At 48.1% G+C, this 24426-nt stretch overlaps 1 protein-coding gene across 2 annotated transcripts in view; it reads left to right on the plus strand.

The window, feature by feature from the left end:
• Window positions 1-24426, plus strand: part of CLCN7 (chloride voltage-gated channel 7) — a 279608-nt gene that overhangs the window by 79680 nt on the left and 175502 nt on the right. Inside the window, exons 4-6 of one of the 2 annotated variants that reach the window (XM_033914321.1) lie at window positions 366-431; window positions 1554-1686; window positions 5559-5668. In XM_033914321.1, the coding sequence (XP_033770212.1) occupies window positions 366-431; window positions 1554-1686; window positions 5559-5668 (309 nt within the window). The remainder of the gene's footprint in view (window positions 1-365; window positions 432-1553; window positions 1687-5558; window positions 5669-24426) is intronic. The other variant, XM_033914322.1, reaches the window with a different exon arrangement.

Raw genomic sequence — 24426 nt, forward strand, 5'->3', positions numbered from 1 at the left:
ATTCAGATTTCGCCAGCAGAAGTATCTGATCTGCCAGTTTACCCTTATGCTATCATTAGTGTGACTCTAAGAAACCTTAAATGTGGCCTGGTCCAGCCCTCATGGGGAACTAACTTAACCTGTGCCTTATTTTTCCAGTAGTAGCTAAAGGCAAGTTACATTCAGGTATAATAAGTAATTCCCCTGTCCTGAGGCAGTTGAGAGTTAAGTGGCTTGTCCAAGATCATAAGAAGCCATAGAGGGGATTTGAACCTTGACTTCCATGGTTCTCAACTCACTGCTGTACTTATTAGACTATCCTGCATTCCACTTATAAAGCTTTCTTCCACTGTAGTGAAAATCTCTTTATTTTCCATTTACTTTAGAGTCTGGATTATGATAACAGTGAAAATCTTCTATTTTTGGAAGAAGAAAGACGGATCAATCGGACTGTAAGTATAACACACTGATGCCATATTTCTTTTTTTTTCAAATCTTTATTAATTTTATTAAACATATAAAAAGTGCAGCATATATACATTCAAAAATTCAATAAATAACACTTGTATACTTACAAATTACTTGAACTTACCCATCCCCACCCCTCCTCCCTTCCTTCCTGGATGCGCATGGAACTAAGACCGAAACCAGCTGATGAATACTAATCATTAAGGTGTTTAACAAATAACTCCAATGGACTCCAAATTTCTTTAAAATTCCCAATTCGCCAGATTGCTCCGCTAACATCCTTTCATAACAATAATAAAAGAGGTCAGGGTCTGGGCGACGGTGCTCAGACTGTTGGACATTGAAGCCATTGAATCAGTTCCCGAAGAAGAATTGGGCTCAGGCAGATACTCCATGTACTTCATAGTGCCTAAGAAAGGCACAGAAGACATGAGACCAATCTGGACCTAAATCTGTAAATGTGGGGCTGAGAATACTGTGCTTCCGCATGGAGACACTTCGGTCAGTCATTGCGGCAGTGGCTCCGGGGGAATTCATACCCTCCCTAGATCTGATGGAGACGTATCTTTGTATTCCCATTTTTCCAGACCGCAGGAAATATTTGAGAATTCCTTCAAAGGCATTTCCAGTTCTTTGATATATCTATGTTGTAAGTTCATGCTAATTATGGTTCTTTTTCATGAGTTACAGAGCAGAACAGAAATATGTGATATTTCTGGGAAAGTACCCCATGCCCCGCCTTCTCTTTTCTTCTCTTACAGTGGAGATTGATTGCTGTGGTACAAACTGAAGAGGGCACTATACTCCACTGATGATGGAGGAGGCGCTGAAAGATGTGATTGACATCCTTCTGCAACAGTTTGCGCGCACGGATTGATCACCTAACATACAGACTTCTGTGTATATTAACAGAAAAAAGATTATCCAGGTAAGAATCTAATCTTTCGTTAGAGTATGAGCTGGGGTGCAAGTTGTGATGTGTACCTCTTCCTTCATGCCTTGCTTTTCACGACCTGGTAGCCATTCACATATGATACTTGGATCCAAAGTCAAAACCAGATGTCATCTTCTTGTTCATAAATTTTTTTTTTTAAAATTTTCTGCAGGGCTTCCGAACAGTAGAAGTTTCACGCTGGATTATCTGTGGCTTGATTGGGATCCTTACAGGTCTTGTTGCTTGTTTCATCGATATTGTTGTGGAGAATCTGGCTGGGTTAAAATATCACATAGTGAAAGAAAGTATCCTTTCCAACCTTGCTCTAAGAAGCTTTTCACTGGTGAAGCTTAGCTTAAAGAGTAACATAGTGGAAAACACTAGTTAGGCAGTCCATGTTGCTAAATCTAGCTATCCAACTACCTGCAGGTATTCTTTAAAATGAAGGAACAATCGTTTTTGTTTCTTTCCTCAGTCATACATTGCCATTTTAACATAACTTTGACTTCTGTATACCACCTTCCTTACTTGAAGGTGACACACTAATAATAATTTTATTTTTGTATACCACAATACCATAATAGTTCTAAACAGCTCACAATAAAGAGACAACTGGCAAACAGTGAAGGTACAAACAATGTCAAAATTCAGTGGCCTGATTATGAAGGTACAAATTTATCAAAGAGATAGGTCTTTACCGATTTCTGAAAGATTGGTAAGAAGAAGCTTTCAAAATGTTTTTACTCAACCAATCGTTCATCTTTCCAGCCTGAAAAGAATGGGTCCTCTCCAAAAATCTCTTATAAAGACAACCTTTCAGTGAAGGAAAGGAGAACAGGTGAGATCTACGTCTGGTAGAATAAACCAACTCAAAATGGTGGATACCAGCAAGAATATTAAATGTAATAATTATAAAGGGGCCCTTTTATTAAGCTGTGTTAAAAAGTGGCCAGTGCTATCCTCAACATGGGTCTTTCTCTCGCAGAGTCCACTTTTGATACTACTGTAAAATGGCCCCATTTTCCATCATTCCTGTTCATGGCCATATGCTAATTTTCCTTTAGTGCATGGCTATTAACATATGAGGGAAAACACACACAACACAGTGGGAAAATCTTGACCCAGAATCTGGTTGAACGCAAGGCAAATTTATTGTAGCCATGTCAAATTATAGCATTCAATTTAGTCAGAAATAAATATAATGAAGCAAATAGGTGGAAAAAAAAGATGGAAGGGGATCCAACACAGTCTGTGTTTTGGTTGGATTTGCCTTCCTGAGGAATACTATTTGTTAACAAACATAAAAATGGAAGAATACTTTAACAGGGGGAGAGTGTGGCGTAGTGGTTAAAGCTACAGCTTCAGCACCCTGAGGTTGAGGGTTTAAACCCACTCTGCTTGTGACCCTGGGCAAGTCACTTAATCCCCCCATTGCCCCAGGTACATTAGATAGATTGTGAGCCCGCCAGGACGGACAGGGAAAAATGCTTGAGTACCTGAATAAATTCATGTAAACTGTTCTGAGCTCCCCTGGGGAAAATTGAATAAATAAAATAGTTGAGGTGTACAGTCCCTTCCCTACTTGTTTTTTGTTTTAGTTTTCATTTGGTTAGAAGCTCCAAGACTTATGATTTTAGTTGAGACACTTGATCAGGGGTGTCCAACCTCCATTCTCCAGAGCTGCAAGTCCCCAATGGATATGCATGAGAGCTATGTGTGTAAATAGCTTTCATGCATATTCATTGTGGAAATCCTGAAAACCTGACTGAGTGAGGGCTGAAGTTGGACACCCCTGCTTTAGAGTGCCTCAAAGCATGCTTAGTTAAACATTTTAAAATAGCGCTATAAATTCTATTTATTTGCTTGGAAAAAGAACATTTGTTCACTGACTCAGTGCATTAGAGTCAGAAGCAAAGGGCTTCCTCTTTCCTTTCCATATCGCTCCCTTCGGAGCTCTCCAGTACTGCTGAGATCTGATGTGTTGGTTAGAGAATGACACTATAACTGTTACCCACAGCTAGCCTGCAGGAATGGGGCAAAAAAACAGATTGGTAGCCACGGGTACGAGGACAAGGCCATTCACCGCCCCGTGGAGCAGTGAATGGCCTTATCCCTACAGTAAAGTATCTGCCACGTGTTGCCTCCCTTCCCACCCCTCCCAGTCAGCAGTCTTTCTCGCGATTGCGCTTGCGCAGTCCAGCAGCCCCTTCCCTCCCTCTGGATTGCCGCAGTCTAGGCATCTCTTCCCCTCGTCAGGCCATCTCCCTCCCTTCTCCTCACTTTCACTTTTCAGAGTTTTCTTTCCGAGCGGCCCAGACACCATAGCCTCACAAGTCTTGCGTGACTGCTCCAAAACCTCTCCTCTGATGTGAGCCAACCAGGCTCCCAACAAGGGGAAGAGGTCAGGTGTCGCCAAAGAGGAGGGGTGAGAAGAACAGATGCCAAAGGGAAATGGAGAGGAGGGAGCAGACGTCACATGGAAGTGGGGAGGGAGAGGAGAGCAGATGCCACATGGAAGTGTGGAGGAGAGAGAGAAAGGAGAGCAGGTGCTGGATGGAAGTGGGGAGGGGAGAGGGAAACAGATGCTGAAGGGAAGTGGAGAGAGAGGGGGAGGGGAGAGAGGAACAGACACCAAAGGGAAATGGAGAGAAGAGAAAAGGGGAGCAGACGCTGGATGAAAGTGGGGAGGGAGAGGGGAGCAGGCGCTGTATAGAAGTGGAGAGGATAGAGAGGGGAGCAATCATTGGAAGAAAGTGAAGTGGACAGAGAGGGAGGAGCAGACGCTGAAGGGAAGTGGAGAGAGAAAGGGAGGAGCAGACACTAGATGGAAGTGGGGAAGAGAGAAAGGGGAACAGACTGCAGGGAAGTGGGGAGGAGAGAGAGAGGAGCACATACTAGATGGAAGGAGGGGATAAAGAAAAAAAGGGCACATGCTAGATTGGGGAAGAGGATAGAGTTAGTGAGATACTGGAAGGGGTGAGGAAAGAGGTGGCATTGTGTAGGTAGACACAATGAAAGGGAATTTGAGGACTGGAAAGTAAGAAAGTAGACAAGAGGTAGAAAACAAATTGAGAAGGAAGAACAGAAAAGAAAGGGAGAGGAGAGAGAGATACCAGAGCATTGGAGGAGGGGAGGAGGGAGGAGACAGATACCAGATTTGAGGGAGGAAAGGAGGAGAAAGATGCTAAAAATCACCTGGAGGAGGGAGTGAGAGATGAAAGGGAAGAAGACAGAGATGCCAGACTGTGAGTGGAGCGGAGGGAAGAAGATGGGTGCCAGACCAATTAGAGGGGGAAGGGAGAGGTACAGTTTCTGGTAGAGGCATAGAAATAGAGCAGATGCCAAGAGGCAGAGAGAAGGCAGACAGTGGATGGAAAGAAGAGAATGATGAGAAGATGAGGAAAGCAGAAACCAGACAACAAAGGTAGAAAAAAAATTTCCTTTTCTTTTTTTTCCTTTAGGATCAAAATAGTATTGTAACTGTATTGATAAACATTTATAAACAAAGCCCTGCCAGCTGAAGATCTCTTCCTCTAGTTTGGCAGCTAGAACTCTGATTTATAAAATGACAATTGTACAGAATATTGTTTCTTTTTATACTTTACTAAAATAAGTTCAATATAAAACTATTTGAGGCTTGTGCACATGGGATCAGATGGTTTGCGGGGATGGGGACAATTTTTTCCCCATGTCATTCTCTAGTGTTGGATGAACAGCTTAAATAACTATCCCCTCCCCCTTTATGAAACCACGTTAGGGCTTTTTATCGCTTGCCGTGGCAGTAAAAGCTCTGACATTCATAGGAATTCTTTGAGCATCAGAGCTTTTTAATCACTGTCACAGCCAGTGATTAAAAAAAACCCTAACACGACTTCATAAAATGGGGGGGGGGGGGCATATTAGAAAGCTTGTATCTGGGAATCTTATCTGCAGCCTGCTAATATATTGCATCTTCTGTTCCCCATTAGTTTGAGACTAGATGAAACAGTCCTTGGTTGCTTGAGGCAAGTGGTATTTGTGTGAAGGGGTAGGAATACATACATTTCCTTCTTGCTCAGGAAGCTGAAGCAAAGGTCAAAAGGAGCCTGAAGTCTCCCATTCAGTAATTTGCTGCTTGCAGATTCTGAGGTTTGTTTTCAATGATTAACATGGAGCCCTTCCTGACTGATACCACCAGATATTGACAAGTTCACAGAAAATGGAGGATTGTCTTTCTCTCTCCTGCTGTGGGCATCCTGGAACTCGGCTTTTGTGATGGTTGGTTCTCTCCTGGTGGCCTTTGGTGAGGTAAAGAGCTTTTGGGGTTTTTTTAATTCTCCATAAATAAAAAAGACAAATAATCTTTGTCTGGCTGGTTCTTGGAGCCTATTTCATATAGGCACATATGTGCCTGTATTGCCTTTTGTGTGATCAGAAGCATATTTGAAGTTTTCACTTAGGTGTTCTAAGACAAGTCCAAAGAGGGTGATTTAAAGCATTTTATAAAGACAACATATGCACCAATGTACTTTTTTTTTTTATAAAATAAGCTCCCCAAAAGTTTCTACATATATTTACATCTGCTCAGACACAGAAGAACTTTGAAGCATAGAAACAACTCAGAATGCCCAAATGGATGTCCTTGTGCTTGAAGGACCCGATTCTAGTAATCGTGCCTACATCGGCTGGCACCTCCAAAAACAGTGCTTGCTGCGTGTCAGTCACATGTAGGCTCTGTTAAGAGAATTACAGATTGTCTCTAACATAGGCGCTAGTAATGTAGACCAGGGTTTTGCAATCCTACATTACTGGCGCCTATGTTTGATGAGAATTGCACCTACAAAGGTGCCCAAGTTATTTCTAGCATAAATCATACCTACTTTGACCTTAGGCACCTCTGTAGACGCGATTACAGTGTCCTTACAGGCACTTATGTTTTTCCATACCAATTAAAACAAGTTAGGCGGCCGTAGAGTGCCTACAGCCACCTAATTTATGGTGCCGTTACTAGAATCCAGCCCAAAGTGTCTAAATTTCAATTTTGCAAAGACAGAAAAGGGACATCCAACACTGCAGTATGCACAAATAGTGAGGGGATGTGTTTTGGACTGGACTAGGATGGGCCTAAAATGGACATTCAACTATTATTACTGAATGGAAAGTCTACATCTAGGGTACAAAAGGTGTTCTGATTGAGCAGTTGGTCACTGGTTGAAATATGGTATAATACCTCTTAATCCCACAGTGGTTTCTGTCCTCCTCTATCTCAACTGAAAGTTTAACAGTGTAGGAAGCAGGTCTAAGGAGTGGTTAGTGGTTGTCTGCTGTTAAGCCCGATGGGCATAGACAAGCATGAAAATAAGTGATTTATTTATTCTGATGCTGATTCATAGCTTATTTAACAAACACTTTAGATAGTCACATACTATAGTCCAGCATCTGAGAGGTTTTTATGATCTATGAAAGATAACCTGACCTGCAAATGCTATTTGAATCTTTATTTGAAATATCTGAAATCTTTTCCTCTCAATCAGTTGATCACTTGAGTTCTGTTAAAGAAACCTGTTTTGATTGGTGTTGATATCAACGGAGGTTTCTTCCATTTGATTACCAGCATTGTTTGTATCTTCAACAACGTGTACAATGGTTGAATGAAGAAGGCAGTTCCTTCAGCTCAAGCCTAAGGTTTTGGCAGTCGGAGCAACCTTCTTCCTTAAATTTCTGTGTAAGTGTTTGATAACTTATGCAAGTGAGAAAATATGTATTTATGGATCCTACTCATCTAGAGGATTTCCTTAAAGATAAACCTGTATTGAAAGAAATTTATTTGGTTGAGGTTAATTAGTGACAAAAAGAAAAGGCCATTAAGCCTGTCTCTGAAGGGATATTGTTTCATATATTATTTCTGTTGGGGGTGATTAATCAGCTCCAATACCATGGACTGTATCTGTGAAAAAGAGAGATTCTTTTCCTGTTTATTTTCTCTTTTGTATCTGTTGATATTCTTGTATTTTGTTATATGTTTTTTATGTAACAAACATTAAATAAATAAAAACAATGGTTGACCAATTTTGAGCAATATATTCCTTCAGAGCATCTTCTGGAATTCCAGTGGACTATTCATACTCTGTCACAACTCTGCGACTTATCTTCCAAGATCATTTGTCTGATGCTTTTCAACTGTCTTCGAGAGCATCCACTATGTCAGTAGTTATGAGATGCTTGGCTCAGACTCTCTGATATAGACCTCAATCTCCAAAATAGATTGGCCAATATTCCATGCCTAGGGAAGGAGCGTTTTGGTGAGCCCATCGAGGTTGCTACACAAAAATTAGCTCAACATGAACAGACTTGGAATACTTTAAATAAAGCGCAGTTTAAGTCTTTTTCTTCAAGGAGATCTACTAAACAACCTCCTTCACATCAGAGATATACTCATTTTGTTTCTAGGCAGCCACTGCAATAGCAGCAAATGTGCTAGCGACCTTAGACTGTTTCAGGGGCATTCGACAAGGTCCCGCATGAATGACTACTTTGAAAAATTGCTAGCCATGGAATCGAGGGTGAAATACGTGGATTAAAAACTGGTTGGTGGATAGGAAACAGAGAGTGGGGGGTAAATGTACAATACTCGGACTGGAAAAGTGTCATGAGTGGAGTGCCACAGGGTTCAGTGCTTGGACTCGTGCTCGTCAACATATTTATAAACAACCTGGAAATTGTTACGACGAGCGAGGTAATAAAATTGTGAAGATTGCAAAGACCTGCAACGTGACATAAACGCACTCGAGAAATAGGCCACGACATGGCAAATGAGGTTTAATGTGGATAAGTGTAAGATGATGCATGTCGGTTACAAAAATCTTATTCACGAATACAGGATGTCTGATGCGGTACTTGGAGAGATCTCCCCAGGAAAGAGGCTTGGGAGTACTGGTCGACAAGTCGATGAAGCCGTCTGTGCAATGCGCAGCAGCAGCGAAAAAGGCAAATAGAATGCTAGGAATGATTAAGAAGGGGATCATGAACAGATCGGAGAAGGTTATCATGCCGCTGTACTGGGCCATGGTACGTCCCCACCTGAAATACTGCATCCAGCACTGGTCGCCGTACATGAAGAAGGACACAGTACTACTCGAAAGGGTCCAGAGAAGAGCAACTAAAATGGTTAAGGGGCTGGAGGAGTTGCCGTACAGTAAGAGGTTAGAGAAACTGGGCTTCTTCTCCCTTGAAAAGAGGAGACTGGGAGGGGACATGATTGAAACATTCAAGATAATGAAGGGAATAGAGTTAGTAGATAAAGACAGGTTGTTCACCCTTTCCAAAGTAGGAAGTACGAGAGGGCACTCTCTAAAGTTAAGAGGTTAGATTCCATACAAACGTAAGGAAGTTCTTCTTCACCCAGAGAGTGGTGGAAAACTGGAACGCTCTTCCGGAGTTCTTCTGGAAGGATTCTCTTTTTATTTTATAGCCAAAATACTTACTTTAAAAAAAAAAAAACCAACTCCAGTTGACTGTGACATGGGTTCCATTTCAAGTTTTGATTTTCAGCAGTATTTATACTTCATATTTCCTATAAACGTCACTGCACAAGTTTGTGGAAAATTCACCATGGGTGCAGAGCAGTGGTCTCAAACTCAAACCCTTTGCAGGGGCACATTTTAGGGGCACATTTTAGGGCCTCAGAAAACATAGTTAATGTCTTATTAAAGAAATGACAATTTTGCATGAGGTAAAACTCTTTATTGTTTATAAATCTTTCCTTTTGGCTATGTCTTAATAATAATATTGTAATTTATAGCTAAAGATACATATTATTAAGAAACTGTTTTATTTTACTTTTGTGATGATAAACATACCGAGGGCCTCAAAATAGTACCTGATGGGCTGCGAGTTTGAGACCACTGGTGTAGAGCCTGTAAGGTGGGGGGGGGGGGGGGTTCCCTATCGCCTGGACTCCATTCCACTAAGAGGAGACTTTAACATGGGTGTAGAGTCTGTAAGGATGGATTCCTCCAAATGTCTTTCTGCAAGATCATCATATATTGCCATGCATCACTCAATCTTCAACTGCTTCAGGATTCCACCATGGGATATAGAACTTGTAAAGTGCTTTATTCCTGTTGCTTGGATACTTTGATATCAGGACATTGATGTGATTTAATAGAGGTTTACAGCCTGTAAGTTAGATTCCTGCCATATTAGGGTTTTTTTGCATTGTTTTCCTTTCGAAGCAGGATAAACCCGTTTTTTCTCATAACATACCTTCCACTGTACCATCAGTGTTTATGCAATACCTTCCAGAAAGCATTCATTTCCTTACACCTGTTCTTAAGGAACATTCCCCACAAAACGTTTTGCTCCATCTCCTTTGATTCTAAAAGACCCAGAGGTTTGGGCATGGCTGTAGGGAAGGAGAAGGCCACTACATCCTTTTTAGGATGGTTTTTTCTCTTTTGCTCCAGTTTATCTCTGGACTGACAGTTTCTTCTACCGTGTTTCCCCGAAAATAAGACAGTGTCATATTAATTTTAGGTCCCAAAAACGTACTAGGTCTTATTTTCAGGATATGTACATGATCATCTCTCCTTCACTTAAATTCTTCCTCTTTCCTTTCTCTCCCCCACATGTGCATCATCTTTCCTACCCTCCTTCATGCCGCAAGACCCTTGCCCAGCTTCCCTTCCCTCCCATCCCTTGTGCAGCAGGACCCTTGCCCAGCTTCCCTTCCCTCCCTCCCATCCCTTATGCAGCAGGACCCTTAGGTGAGCACCCCCCTAGCCCCCGCCACGCAGCCAACCCCCATCCTTTCCTCCCTCCCATCCAAATCCCGCTGACCGCGAGCAAGCCCTACATACCTTCCTAAGCATGGTTGGGCTGGCAGCACTCTAAACAGGCTGTTTCAACCTTGTCCAGCCGTGAATTCACTCTGCCATGTTACTGATGATGTCATCGTGGCTGGGTTCCGATGGGGGGAAGGAAGGATGGGGATTCGGCTGTGCGGTGGGTGCTCGGGGGAGAGGGTACTCGCTCAAGGGTTCTGCACAAGGGATGGGAGGGAGGGAAGAGAAACTGCCGGCAAATCCTGGGACTAGGGCTTATTATTGGGGTAGGGCTTATTATATTAAGACCTACCCCGAAAATCCTGCTAGGGTTTATTTTTGGGATGGGTCTTATTTGGGGGGAAACACGGTATATAGTCTACAATTAGATGCTTATGCATTCTGGATTCAGTATGCACATTACAGACCCGTTCCTATTGGAGTTTCCATACAGGTCTCTTACATTTCATTCAGTTTTGCTTTCACACACAGATCATTTCTGTGCTTGGGCGCACTTCATCTCAACTTCTTCTTGTTGCTGAGTTACTCAATTTCCACTTTACCTCAGCTGGATATTCTCATTCTTGGTTTTTTTGGTCAATGGATTGAGACTATTTGGCCCTAGGAAATTACTCAACATATATTCTTCAATCCAAATTACCATTTTGTTCTAGACAATATTCTCCTCCTTGACTAGCAATGGCGGCTTTTCTCCTGTATGAAATGGACCAATCCCTCTGTGTTTCCTCTCAATTTCTCTCTTGCTACTTCACATTCAGCAGGAATTGGCCTCCAGGTGTCTTGTAGCCTCTTGTGGGCCAGACAGCCAAGATGCTTATTTTTATTCTAGCCATGGCCAAAAATTTTGATGCCTTTCAAGGTGACCTTTCAAACTTTTTTAGCTGTGTCCAGGCAACCTTCTTGCAGCAGCACTGTACTAGGCTCTTTGTCTTATACAGCTTTTAACCTAGTTCATATCTTCCTTCCTGGAATATTTTGTACCCCTCTCACTCTCAGCTCTTGTTTCACTTCAGTCAGTTTGCCTTGAGGTTATGAGTACTTTCCATGTTCAGGTCAACAAACTGTTCATTCTTTGATTTCCAGCTTTGTATAGGTCTTGTTGACCTTTACTGGTCTCTAGTGGAGAGAGAGAGGGAGAAATATTGGATATGATGGTAGAGGGGAAGAAGGGAAAGATGTTGCATGGAGGGAGTGGGAAGAGAGATATTAGACCCAAGGGAGGGAGATATGTTAGACTTGAGGTGGATAAGAGGGAGGGAGAAATATATAGAAGGCGCAGTGGGGAGAAGGATATTGGATCCAGAAACAGAAGGGAGTGATAGAGAGATGTGAGGGAGGGAAGAGAGGGAGAATGCATGACCATGGGGGAGAGGGCAGGAGGGAAGAAAGAAAGGAAAGGGAGAGGAAAAAGGCAGCTTTTGCTGGACCAGAAAGGTGGAGGGAGGAAGAACTGGGAATGGTGGAACTTATATGCACGAAGTTAGGAGGGAGAAGTGACAAGAAAATGAATGAGAGGATAGTAATTACAGAGGTAGACATATTGTAATGGGGAGTAGACTAAAGATGAAAGGGAATAGAGGGGTAGCAATGAGATGGGGAATGGGAGAGCTAGTGGGTGAGAAAAGATGGAAATTTTATAGGTAGCTGAAAAGTAAAAAAGAGGAGAAGGATGAAAGAGGGTGAAATTTGAGGTAGAAAAGAAGAGATGAAAGAGCTATTGGTATGTTGGAGGCAGATATAGTAAGGAAATAGAGAGAAGAAAAAACTGTTTTGGGTGAATCTTTTCATGAAACAGTGGTTGATAAATCCCAATAAATAATACAAGACAAATGACAGCAGCCACTTGAAAGAGAATTAGCAGATGAGACAGGAAGGCAAAAAAGAGAACTAGAATCAACATGAAGAGAAAAAAAAAGCCCAGACAACAACAAATTTAGAAAAAAACATTTTATTTTGAATGTTTTAAATGGAATATGTTAAGCTTTGGGAAATGTTTCATAGTGAATGTCTGTATTGTGTTCAGTAGAAAAGAAAATGCATTTCTGTTTTTATCATGTTGCAGTACCTGCTAAATTTTACTTTTTGGAGTTTCCAGTTCATTTTTTTTGTCTAAATATTTTGTTTATAATTTGTGATCCTTTGCTTTGTTTTTGATGAGGGTCTGTCAGTTTGATAGTAATGGCAGGTGGGGAAATTGGATGATAGGTAGGGAGGAGAGGGGATTGGAGAGAAGGGCCCCTCTTTATTTTCTGGGCCCTAACATGTTCAACACTGGTGTGTGTAGCTCAGTGTTTCTCAACATGCAGTACGTGGGCTGCTTGTTAGAGGTAAGCGGCCTGGCCACCGCAGAGGATATTCCCACCTGTCTGTAGAAGCCGCTGCTGGGGATCTCGCCTTCCTACCTGCCTCCTGCTGTGGCTGTGAATCTCACCTTCCTGTCCGTCCGTCCCCCACCGCTGCTGGGGATCCCCCCCTCCCCCCCAAGCTGATCCAATTCTTGTTCAAGCTGGACTCGTTCCTTCAGTCTTCAGCAGCATTCCTTGCAGGGACGGTGCAGGCAGCGATTTCCACACTGTGCGTAAGTAGCTGACCCGGAAACTTTCTCTCCGATGTCAGAGGGAAAGCTTGTGGGTTAGCCATATGAAGCATGTGAATCACTGTCTGCACTGTCCCTGCAAGGAGTACCGCTGAAGACCTTATGAGTGAGTGCGGCTTGAATAAGAACTGGGTCAGCTTTGGGGGATGGGCGAGCAGGGAGGGACCCCGGAAGGGAGCAGGCAGGAAGGTAGGATCCCCTGCGGCAGTGGCTTCTATGGTCGGGCGGCTACTTACGTGCAGGGAGGGGGCATGAACTTGACACAGAAGGAAGGGAGGGGCCATGAACATGTGGCACAGAAGGGAGGGAGGGGGCACTAACTTGGGACATAGGATGGAGGGAATAGAAAGGGAGAATTGTTGGGTATGAGTGTGAGTTAGAGGGAAAGATGGTGGCACATGGGGAAAGGAAGAAAGGAAAATTGGTCATAGAGAGAGATGCATAGGGGAGAGAAGGCTGAGAGGGAGAAATGTTGGATACGGTGGTGGAGAGGGAACAGAGGGACAGATTGAAGAGAGTTACAAAGGGGTGGAATGTTAGACATAGTGATGGAGGGAGAGATGTGGCATTATGCTGGAGAGGAGTAATAGAAGGAGAAATAGGCATGAGGCTGGTGGGCAGTGGTGAAAAATGCTGCACATGATCTTGGGGATAAGAGAGGGAGAAATGTTGGATATGACAGTAGAGGGGGTGAGAGAGATGCCAGGAATCTCAAGACAGGTGGACAGTGAGAGAGGGGGAAACTTGTTGCCAATAGGGGTGGAGGAAAGAGGAAGAAAAGTTGTACTAATGGAGAGTCAGAGAGAGATGTTGGTTGGGGAATGGAATGAGGTCCGGAGGAGAAGGAAGCATGCAGGAGGCAGAAAGTGTTGGACTCATGGAGAGAGATAGTGAGAGATGGATGGGGAGGGCAGAAGAAATGTCATACTCAGGGGAAGGGGGTGAGAGCAGAGAGTAAAAAGTTGAACTCATGGAGGGAAAGAGAGAGATGTTGGTTGGGGGAGGGAATGAGGACTGCAGGAGAGGAAGCGTGCAGGAGGCAGAGAGAAAGAGATGTTGGACTGGTGGAAAGGAGGGAGAACTGTTGGATATGGCAGTAGAGGGAGTGAGAGAGATGCACCCTGGATCTCTTTCTCTCTCTCTTTCCCCTCCCTTTGCAGCAGGGGAGGGAATGAGAGGAGGGCAGTGAGAGAGAGAGGGAGACATGTTGTCAATAAGGGTGGAGGAGAGAGGAAGAAAAGTTGGACTCATGGAGGGACAGAGAGAGATGTTGGTTGTGCAATGCAATGAGGTTGGGAGGAGAGGAAGCATGCAGGAGGCAGAAAGAAAGAAATATCAGATGCGCAGTCAGAAAGAAGTCCAACCAGAGGCTCATGAAATCACCAGACAGCAAAGGTAGGAAAAATTATTTTATTTTTAATTTAGTAATCGAAACGTATCAGTTTTGAGAATTTATATTTGCTGCCTATATTTTGCACTATATTTGTCTATTTTTCTATGGTTGGTACTGAGGTGACATTGCATATTTTAAAGTTATATGCCTTGACCTCTTTCAAAGAACCCCAAATATAAATGATAATTAACATTATCCCAGGACAAGCAGGCATGATATTCTCACATGTGGGTGACGTCATCTACGGAGCCCCGATGCGGAAGCATTTTCAAGCAAACTTGATTGAAGATTTAAGTTTGCTCTGCTGCTCCACGCATGCGTGCCTTCCTGCTCCACTAGGGGGTGCATCCCCTCGTGGTCTCCAGTTCAAAATTTTCCGCGAGCCTAGAAGCCGTGTTTTTCAGGCTCTGCCCCAACTGCCTTCTAGCACCGCGATTTTTTCTTGTTTTTTCACGATTAAGTCGCTGTGCGCGAATTCTTTACCTTTTTACTTGATTCCTGCTTCGTTTTTGACGACCCGGAGGCTTCCGGGTCCCCGTGGCCGCGTGGCTAATCGAGCCGCGGCTACTTTCGATTTAATGTCCCGGCCTTTGACCGGCTTTAAAAAGTGCACCCGGTGCGAGCGGCTTCTTTCTCTCACAGATCCGCATCGCCGGTGCATCCTCTGTCTGGGGGCGGCTCATCCAACTGACTCCTGCCCCCAGTGCGCTAATTTTCAGAACCGGGCCCTCCGCCGAAGAAAAGCCCGCATGGCGGACCTCTTCACCCCGGACCAACCCTCCACCTCGGCCTCGAGGTCGGCCCCGGCCTCGGCCCCGGCCTTGACCTCGGCCCCGGATACCTCGGCATCACCTCGAGACTCGACCCCGAAGTCCTCGGGACAACAGAAAGCCTCGGCCCCGGGTAAGTCCCCTCTTCCCTCTTCAGGTTCTGTAACAGCGAAGAAGCCAGCCTCGGGGACAACGTCGACGCATGGCGGAAGCCCCATGCTTACAGCCCTGACTAAGCCCTCCAAGCCTTCGGGCCGTGCCTCCACCACACGGGAATACTCTGATACGAGGTCGCCCCCGGTGGAGTGCACCGAGGCAGTGGACATGCCTTCGATGCTGTCCGTGCCCGTCTTCCAGGACCTACTCCGAGCGATGATCACGTCGGAGCTGTCCGCTGCAATGGCCCAGTTTCAATCGGCCTCGACCTCGAATGTGCCAGACCAGCCTGAGCCTCGCACCGAACAACCTCGAGGAAAGGTGCGCAATCCTCGCCGCATCCCATCCTCCTCGGACTCCTCGCCGAGGCGCCCGAGACGTTCCCCCTCCGCAGACCGCCGAGGGGCAAAACGTCGGGTTAAAACGACAGAAACCTCGAACCGCCGTACCTCCAAGAAGGCCCGAGGTTCACCAACTCTACGAGGCCGTTCTCCCACACCTTGTACGGGACCACTAAGGGTGGCTGAGTTATCACTCTCCAACCCGCGCATCCTCCGATCTCCCCCTCGGACGTATTGTCCGAGGGAGTCCGGATCGAGGTCACCAATCCGACATCGATCGGTACCCCTAACCCTGGCATCGTCTCCGAGGGGCTCCTCAAGACGCCGAAGATCGACAACCCCGGAACACTCTCACAGTGCTTCCCCAGTCTCGGAGCATGGATCAGAGCATGAACCTCGATACTCGAGGGAAGCCTCCCCATCCTTCTCCACCCGACGAAGGTCTCGTTCCCCGACCCCGCACGGGGCCCCGGGGACATCTCGCCCATCCTTCACTCGCTTTGTCCAAGACATGGGCCACGCATTGGACTTAGACCTCCAGTCCGACTCCAGATACTCTAAGGAGTACCTGGCGGAGCTGGATATGCCATCACTGCCCAGAGAGTCCCTTCGCTTACCACCTAACCCGGTACTCCAACAGGCCTTCTTCAGGAACCTGGAGACCCCCTACATGGTCACGGCCGTACCCTCCAAAATGGAGGCCAAGTACCGCACAGTACCTTACCCGGGATTCGAGCAACCACAGCTCTCCCACCAATCGCTGCTAGTAGAATCCTCCTTGAAAAAGGCTCACCCGTCCCGGGTCTCAGCAGCGGTCCCCCCAGGCCGAGAAGGCCGAACCCTGGACAAGTTCGGCAGGAGACTATACCAAAACGCAATGATGGCCTCTAGGGTGCAAAGCTACACTTTCACCTTCACATCCTACCTCAAACACCTCATTGGACTATTGAGAGCCTTTGAGACTGACCTACCAGCCTCCCGGCAAGGAACGTTCGGCCTGCTTTTAGAGTCCCTCTCCAACCTGCGCCTTCATCTATTCCACGCGGCCTACGATGGCTTCGAACTCTCCTCCAGAGAAGCAGCTTTCGCTATCGCCATGCGCCGACTAGCTTGGCTGCGCCTGGTCGACATGGACCCCAACTTACAGGACCGTTTGGCTAACCTCCCCTGCGTGGGAAAGGAATTGTTCGATGACACTATCGAGGCGGCTACAAAATGCCTCTCCGAACATGAACGTTTGTTTGCCTCCCTTGTCCAGCAAAAGCCCAAACCGCCAGCGTCCAGGCCGTACAGGGCCCCTCCGCGCTGCTACCCACAAAAGTCCACCCCTGTCTTCTCGCGGCCCCCACCCAGGCGTCCGCAAGCCCACCACAGGGCCATGCCCAAGTCCCAACCGCCTGCGACCACCAAACCATCCCCGTCCTTTTGACGGGACACGCAGAAGGGGGCGGGCCCCCTCCGCCATAGTCCCAGGCCTCCTTCCCATCGGGGGTCGGCTCAAAGCCTTTTACCCTCGCTGGGAACAAGTCACATCGGACGCATGGGACCTTGGCGTGATCTCATCAGGGTACTCTCTCAACTTTCGGGCCATTCCCCCGGACAACCCCCCAAGGAATTGCCCTCCCAACCGGACTCAGCTATCCCTACTCCTCTCCGAAGCTCGAGACCTGCTTCGCCTCAGAGCAGTGGAGAAGGTTCCCCCCGACCAACGGGGGAAGGGCTTCTACTCCCGCTACTTCCTGGTACCGAAAAAAACGGGAGACCTACGCCCAATACTAGACTTGAGACACCTCAACAAATTCCTGGTACGGGAAAAATTTTGGATGCTCTCACTACCGACACTTTACCCCCTGATCGACGAGGGCGACTGGCTCTGCTCCCTCTATCTCAAGGAGGCGTACACACATGTCCCAGTGCACCCCGCTCACCGCAAGTTCTTGCGTTTCCAGGTAGGGGACTGGCACCTACAATACCGAGTCCTCCCCTTCGGACTAGCATCATCACCTCGGGTCTTCACCAAGTGCCTCGTGGTGGTAGCAGCAACCTTACGTTCCCAGGGCCTCCAGGTATTCCCCTACCTGGACGACTGGCTAATCAAAGCCCCGTCCAGGGAAGGGGTTATCTCAGCGACCCAACAGACTATTACCTACCTACAAAGTCTGGGGTTCGAAATAAACTTCCCAAAATCTCAACTACGCCCCTCGCAGTCCCTACAGTTCATCGGGGCCACGCTGGACACGGTTCGCCTCCGTTCCTTCCTCCCCCCTCCGCGCCTGGAGGCGTTAGTAAGTCTGAGCCGAAGGATCTCCCTGCTGACCTCGGTATCAGCTCGATAGATGATGACCCTCCTGGGCCACATGGCCTCCACCGTCCATGTCACACCCTTCGCCCGCCTCCATCTGAGAATCCCTCAATGGACCCTGGCGTCTCAATGGCGTCAAGACCGGGACCCGATCGACCGCCCCGTGACAGTGACTCCTTCATTGCAACGATCGCTCCGCTGGTGGGCCGACTCTTCAAATCTTTCCAAAGGTTTGCTCTTCCTCACCCCACCCCACAGCAAGGTACTCACCACGGACTCGTCGGAGTACGCTTGGGGAGCCCATCTGGACGGCCTACGCACCCAAGGAATGTGGTCAGCACAAGACCGTCGCTGCCACATCAACGTGCTAGAACTTCGGGCCATCTATCTCGCAGCTGTAGCCTTCCAACATCTGCTCCACAACCGACTGGTTCTCATCCGAACCGACAACCAGGTAGCGATGTACTACGTAAACAAACAAGGGGGGACAGGGTCTTGATCCCTTTGTCGGGAAGCCCTGCGCCTCTGGAAATGGGCAATCTCCAACAACACCTTCCTTCGAGCGGTGTACATTCAAGGAGAACAAAACTGCCTGGCGGACAGACTCAGCCGCCTCCTCCAGCCACACGAGTGGTCACTACACTCTCGGACCCTACGAGGGGTGTGCGAATGGTGGGGGACACCTCAAATAGACCTGTTCGCGTCCCCTCACAACCACAAGCTGCCTCTCTTCTGCTCCCGGATATACTCCCCGGACCGGCTTGAGGCCGACGCCTTCCTCCTCGACTGGGAGGGAAGGTTCCTGTACGCGTTACCGCCGTTTCCTCTGATACTGCGGACGCTTGTCCACCTGAAAACAGTACGAGCCACCCTGATCCTTGATTGCCCCTCGCTGGCCACGCCAGCCGTGGTTTTCCCTTCTACTTCAACTCAGTGTCAGAGATCCACTGCCTCTGCCTCTGTTTCCCTCTCTACTGTCACAGGGTCAGGGTTCACTGTTACATCCCAACCTTCAATCTCTTCATCTGAATGCTTGGTTTCTCTCCCCCTGACTGCTCTCCCCGTGTCTCAATCAGTCAAGGAGATATTGGAGGCCTCTAGAAAAACCTCGACGAGAACCTGCTACTCCCAAAAGTGGACCAGATTCTCAACCTGGTGCTCCTCCCACAGCCAGGACCCGGTGTCGGTCCCCGTCCCCCTGGTCCTTGACTATCTACTTCAACTATCTCATTCCGGCCTAAAGACCAACTCCATTCGCGTACACCTCAGTGCGATTGCGGCCTTTCATCAGCCCCTGGAAGGGAAAGCCCTCTCGCTCCATCCCTTAGTCACTCGCTTCATGAAGGGTCTGCTGAACGTCCACCCCCTCTCAAACCTCCCCCGGTGGTTTGGGACCTTAACGTGGTTCTGGCTCAACTAATGAAACCTCCATTTGAGCCACTAGACAAATGCCATCCAAAATTCCTCACTTGGAAGGTAATTTTCTTACTCGCGCTCACGTCCGCACGGCGGGTTAGTGAGCTACAAGCTCTGGTAGCGGACCCACCCTTCACGGTATTCCATCACGACAAGGTGGTACTCCGCACCCATCCAAAGTTCCTCCCTAAAGTAGTGTCTGATTTCCATCTCAATCAGTCCATCGTCTTACCCGTGTTTTTTCCCAAGCCCCACTCTCACCCCGGAGAAGTGGCGCTCCACACTCTTGACTGCAAAAGAGCGTTGGCCTTTTACCTCCAACGCACTCAGCCACACCGGAAAGTCCCACAACTGTTTCTGTCCTTCGACCCAAACCGGTTAGGCCACCCAGTTTCCAAACGCACCTTGTCCAACTGGTTGGCCGATTGCATCTCCTTTTGCTACGCTCAGGCTGGTCTCGCGCTGCATGGTCGAGTAACGGGACACAAAGTCCGAGCGATGGCAGCCTCCGTAGCGTTCCTCAGGTCCACACCTATTGAGGAAATCTGCAAGGCCGCCACGTGGTCTTCGGTTCATACCTTCACCTCCCACTACTGTCTGGACTCCCTATCCAGAAGCGATGGCCGGTTCGGCCAATCGGTATTGCGAAATCTATTTGCTTAAATTGCCAACTTCCCTCCATCCCTCGTCAGTAAGCTTGGAGGTCACCCACATGTGAGAATATCATGCCTGCTTGTCCTGGGATAAAGCACAGTTACTTACCGTAACAGGTGTTATCCAGGGACAGCAGGCATATATTCTCACAACCCGCCTACCTCCCCGAGGTTGGCTTCTTTGGTAGTTAAGTGAACTGGAGACCACGAGGGGATGCACCCCCTAGTGGAGCAGGAAGGCACGCATGCGTGGAGCAGCAGAGCAAACTTAAATCTTCAATCAAGTTTGCTTGAAAATGCTTCCGCATCGGGGCTCCGTAGATGACGTCACCCACATGTGAGAATATATGCCTGCTGTCCCTGGATAACACCTGTTACGGTAAGTAACTGTGCTTTTTCGCTACGTAGAATGTGCTTTGTGTTTTTTTTATTTTGTGTTAACCATTATGTATTAAGATTATATTGTGTGTACCATATATACTTGAATATAAACCGGGATTTTTGGGCCAGAAAATTGGCCCAAAAATGGGTTACCGGTTTATAATCGGGTCATCCCCCAGTGACTACCCGAAACCCTCCCGGACTTCCTGCAGGCCTGCCTTAGACTGGGATAGGAGGGACCCCTCCCGTCCCCTGTCCCGGCAGACACTAATATTTAACACCCTCCCTCCTTCCCTCCCTCACGTACCTGTTCCCTGGTGGTCCAGCGTGTATCCCGCACTGAAATCCTCCCGAAGATTGTAAAAGTAGTAGCCAGCGGTGCACCCGGGCTGCACGCAGGAGCGAGCTTTTCGTGCTGCCGGCCAGCCCTGCACCGCTCCTTGATAGACTCCTGCAAGTTCTCACGGGATTCGCGGTTCTCGCGGCATCCTATCAAGAAGTGGTGCAGGGCTGGCTGGCCGCATGAAAAGCTCACTCCTGCGTGCTGGTCTGGGTGCGCCGCTGGCTATTACCTTAGAAACATAGAAGATGACGGCAGAAAAGGGCTATAGCCCATCAAGTCTGCCCACCCTGCTGACCCATCCTCATAAGTCTATACCTAGCGACCGATATTCCAGTTCGACCCTCGTAAGGATCCCACATAGGTATCCCATTTATTCTTAAAGTCCAGCACGCTGCTGGCCTTGATCACCTGCGCTGGAAGCTCATTCCAACGGTCAATCACTCTTTCTGTGAAGAAATACTTCCTGATGTCGCCATGAAATTTCCCGCCTCTGAGTTTGAGCGGATGCCCTCTAGTGGCAGAGGGTCCCCTGAGAAAGAAGATATCATCTTCCACCTCGATACATCCTGTGATGTATTTAAATGTCTCAATCATGTCTCCCCTCTCCCTACGTTCTTCTAGAGTAGCGATGGCGAACCTATGGCACGCGTGCCAACTGTGGCACGCGAAGGCCTTGCAGCTGGCACGCGCAGGGCCGCCATCAGGGCAGTACTACCAGGGGGTGCACAGGAGAGAGAGCTGAACGGGGACGATGGGGGACCCGCGGGGTTAAATATAACTAGAGCCGCGAGGCTCGTCTTCTACTCCGACTGCCCTGCCACTCACACAGCCGATCGGAAATCTTCCCCGACGTCAGCGCTGACGTCGGAGGGAGGGCTTAAGCAAAGCCCGCCCTCCGAAGTCAGCGCTGACGTCGGGGAAGACTTCTGGTCGGCTATGTGTGCGCGGCGGGACAGGCAGGAAATAGAAGACAAGCCTACGCGGCTCGAGCTACATTTTGCTGAGAAAGTTGCTAAGATGGGCTGTGAGACAAACGGGGAACACAAAAGGGGGAGGGAGTGCGTTTTGGACACAAGGCATGAACTTGGGAGAAAGGAAGGGAGGGAAAGAGATGCTGAGGTGGGGGAGGGAATGGGTTTTTGGACACAGAAGGCATGAACTTGGGAGAGAGGAAGGGAGGGAAAGAGATGCTGAGGTGGGGGAGGGAATGGGTTTTTGGACACAGAAGGCATGGACTTGGGAGAGAGGAAGGGAGGGAAAGAGATGCTGAGGTGGGGGAGGGAATGCATTTTTGGACACAGAAGGCATGGACTTGGGAGAGAGGAAGAGAGGGAAAGATGCTGAGGTGGGGGAGGGAATGCATTTTTGGACACAGAAGGCATGGACTTGGGAGAGAGGAAGGGAGGGAAAGAGATGCTGAGGTGGGGAGGGAATGGGTTTTTGGACACAGAAGGCATGAATTTGGGAGAGAGGAAGGGAGGGAAAGAGATGCTGAGGTGGGGGAGGGAATGGGTTTTTGGACACAGAAGGCATGGATTTGGGAGAGAGGAAGGGATGGAAAGAGATGCTGAGGTGGGGGAGGGAATGGGTTTTTGGACACAGAAAGCATGAACTTGGGAGAGAGGAAAGGAGGGAAAGAGATGCTGAGGTGGGGGAGGGAATGCATTTTTGGACACAGAAGGCATGAACTTGGGAGAGAGGAAGGGAGGGAAAGAGATGCTGAGGTGGGGGAGGGAATGGGTTTTTGGACACAGAAGGCATGGACTTGGGAGAGAGGAAGGGAGGGAAAGAGATGCTGAGGTGGGGGAGGGAATGGGTTTTTGGACACAGAAGGCAAGGACTTGGGAGAGAGAAAGGGAGGGAAAGATATGCTGAGGTGGGGGAGGGAATGCATTTTTGGACACAGAAGGCATGAACTTGGGAGAGATGAAGGGAGGGAAAGAGATGCTGAGGTGGGGGAGGGAATGGGTTTTTGGACACAGAAGGCATGGACTTGGGATAGAGGAAGGGAGGGAAAGAGATGCTGAGGTGGGGGAGGGAATGGGTTTTTGGACACAGAAGGCATGAACTTGGGAGAGAGGAAGGGAGGGAAAGAGATGCTGAGGTGGGGGAGGGAATGGGTTTTTGGACACAGAAGGCATGAACTTGGGAGAGAGGAAGGGAGGGAAAGAGATACTGAGGTGGGGGAGGGAATGGGTTTTTGGACACAAGGCATGAACTTGGGGGAGAGGAAGGAAGGGAAAGAGATGCTGAGGTGGAGGGAATGGGTTTTTGGACACAGAAGGCATGGACTTGGGAGAGAGGAAGGGAGGGAAAGAGATGCTGAGGTGGGGGAGGGAATGGGTTTTTGGACACAAGGCATGAACTTGGGAGAGAGGAAGGGAGGGAAAGAGATGCTGAGGTGGGGGAGGGAATGGGTTTTTGGACACAAGGCATGAACTTGGGAGAGAGGAAGGGAGGGAAAGAGATGCTGAGGTGGGGGAGGGAATGGGTTTTTGGACACAGAAGGCATGAACTTGGGAGAGAGGAAGGGAGGGAAAGAGATGCTGAGGTGGGGGAGGGAATGGGTTTTTGGACACAGAAGGCATGAACTTGGGAGAGAGGAAGGGAGGGAAAGAGATGCTGAGGTGGGGGAGGGAATGGGTTTTTGGACACAGAAAGCATGAACTTGGGAGAGAGGAAAGGAGGGAAAGAGATGCTGAGGTGGGGGAGGGAATGGGTTTTTGGACACAGAAAGCATGAACTTGGGAGAGAGGAAAGGAGGGAAAGAGTTGCTGAGGTGGGGGAGGGAATGCATTTTTGGACACAGAAGGCATGAACTTGGGAGAGAGGAAGGGAGGGAAAGAGATGCTGAGATGGGGGAGGGAATGGGTTTTTGGACACAGAAAGCATGAACTTGGGAGAGAGGAAAGGAGGGAAAGAGATGCTGAGGTGGGGGAGGGAATGCATTTTTGGACACAGAAAGCATGAACTTGGGAGAGAGGAAAGGAGGGAAAGAGATGCTGAGGTGGGGGAGGGAATGCATTTTTAACACAGAAGGCATGAACTTGGGAGAGAGGAAGGGAGGGAAAGAGATGCTGAGGTGGGGGAGGGAATGGGTTTTTGGACACAGAAGGCATGGACTTGGGAGAGAGGAAGGGAGGGAAAGAGATGCTGAAGTGGGGGAGGGAATGGGTTTTTGGACACAGAAAGCATGAACTTGGGAGAGAGGAAAGGAGGGAAAGAGATGCTGAGGTGGGGGAGGGAATGGGGTTTTGGACACAGAAAGCATGAACCTGGGAGAGAGGAAAGGAGGGAAAGAGATGCTGAGGTGGGGGAGGGAATGGGTTTTTGGACACAGAAGGCATGAACTTGGGAGGGAGGAAGGGAGGGAAAGAGATGCTGAGGTGGGGGAGGGAATGGGTTTTTGGACACAGAAGGCATGGACTTGGGAGAGAGGAAGGGAGGGAAAGAGATGCTGAGGTGGGGGAGGGAATGGGTTTTTGGACACAGAAGGCATGGACTTGGGAGAGAGGAAGGGAGGGAAAGAGATGCTGAGGTGGGGGAGGGAATGGGTTTTTGGACACAGAAAGCATGAACTTGGGAGAGAGGAAAGGAGGGAAAGAGATGCTGAGGTGGGGGAGGGAATGGGTTTTTGGACACAGAAAGCATGAACTTGGGAGAGAGGAAAGGAGAGAAAGAGATGCTGAGGTGGGGAAGGGAATGCATTTTTGGACACTGAAGGCATGAACTTGGGAGAGAGGAAGGGAGGGAAAGAGATGCTGAGGTGGGGGAGGGAATGGGTTTTTGGACACAGAAGGCATGAACTTGGGGGAGAGGAAGGGAGGGAAAGAGATGCTGAGGTGGGGGAGGGAATGGGTTTTTGGACACAG

This window comes from Geotrypetes seraphini, chromosome 11, assembly GCF_902459505.1.
Source record: "Geotrypetes seraphini chromosome 11, aGeoSer1.1, whole genome shotgun sequence".
Lineage (NCBI taxonomy): Eukaryota > Metazoa > Chordata > Amphibia > Gymnophiona > Dermophiidae > Geotrypetes > Geotrypetes seraphini.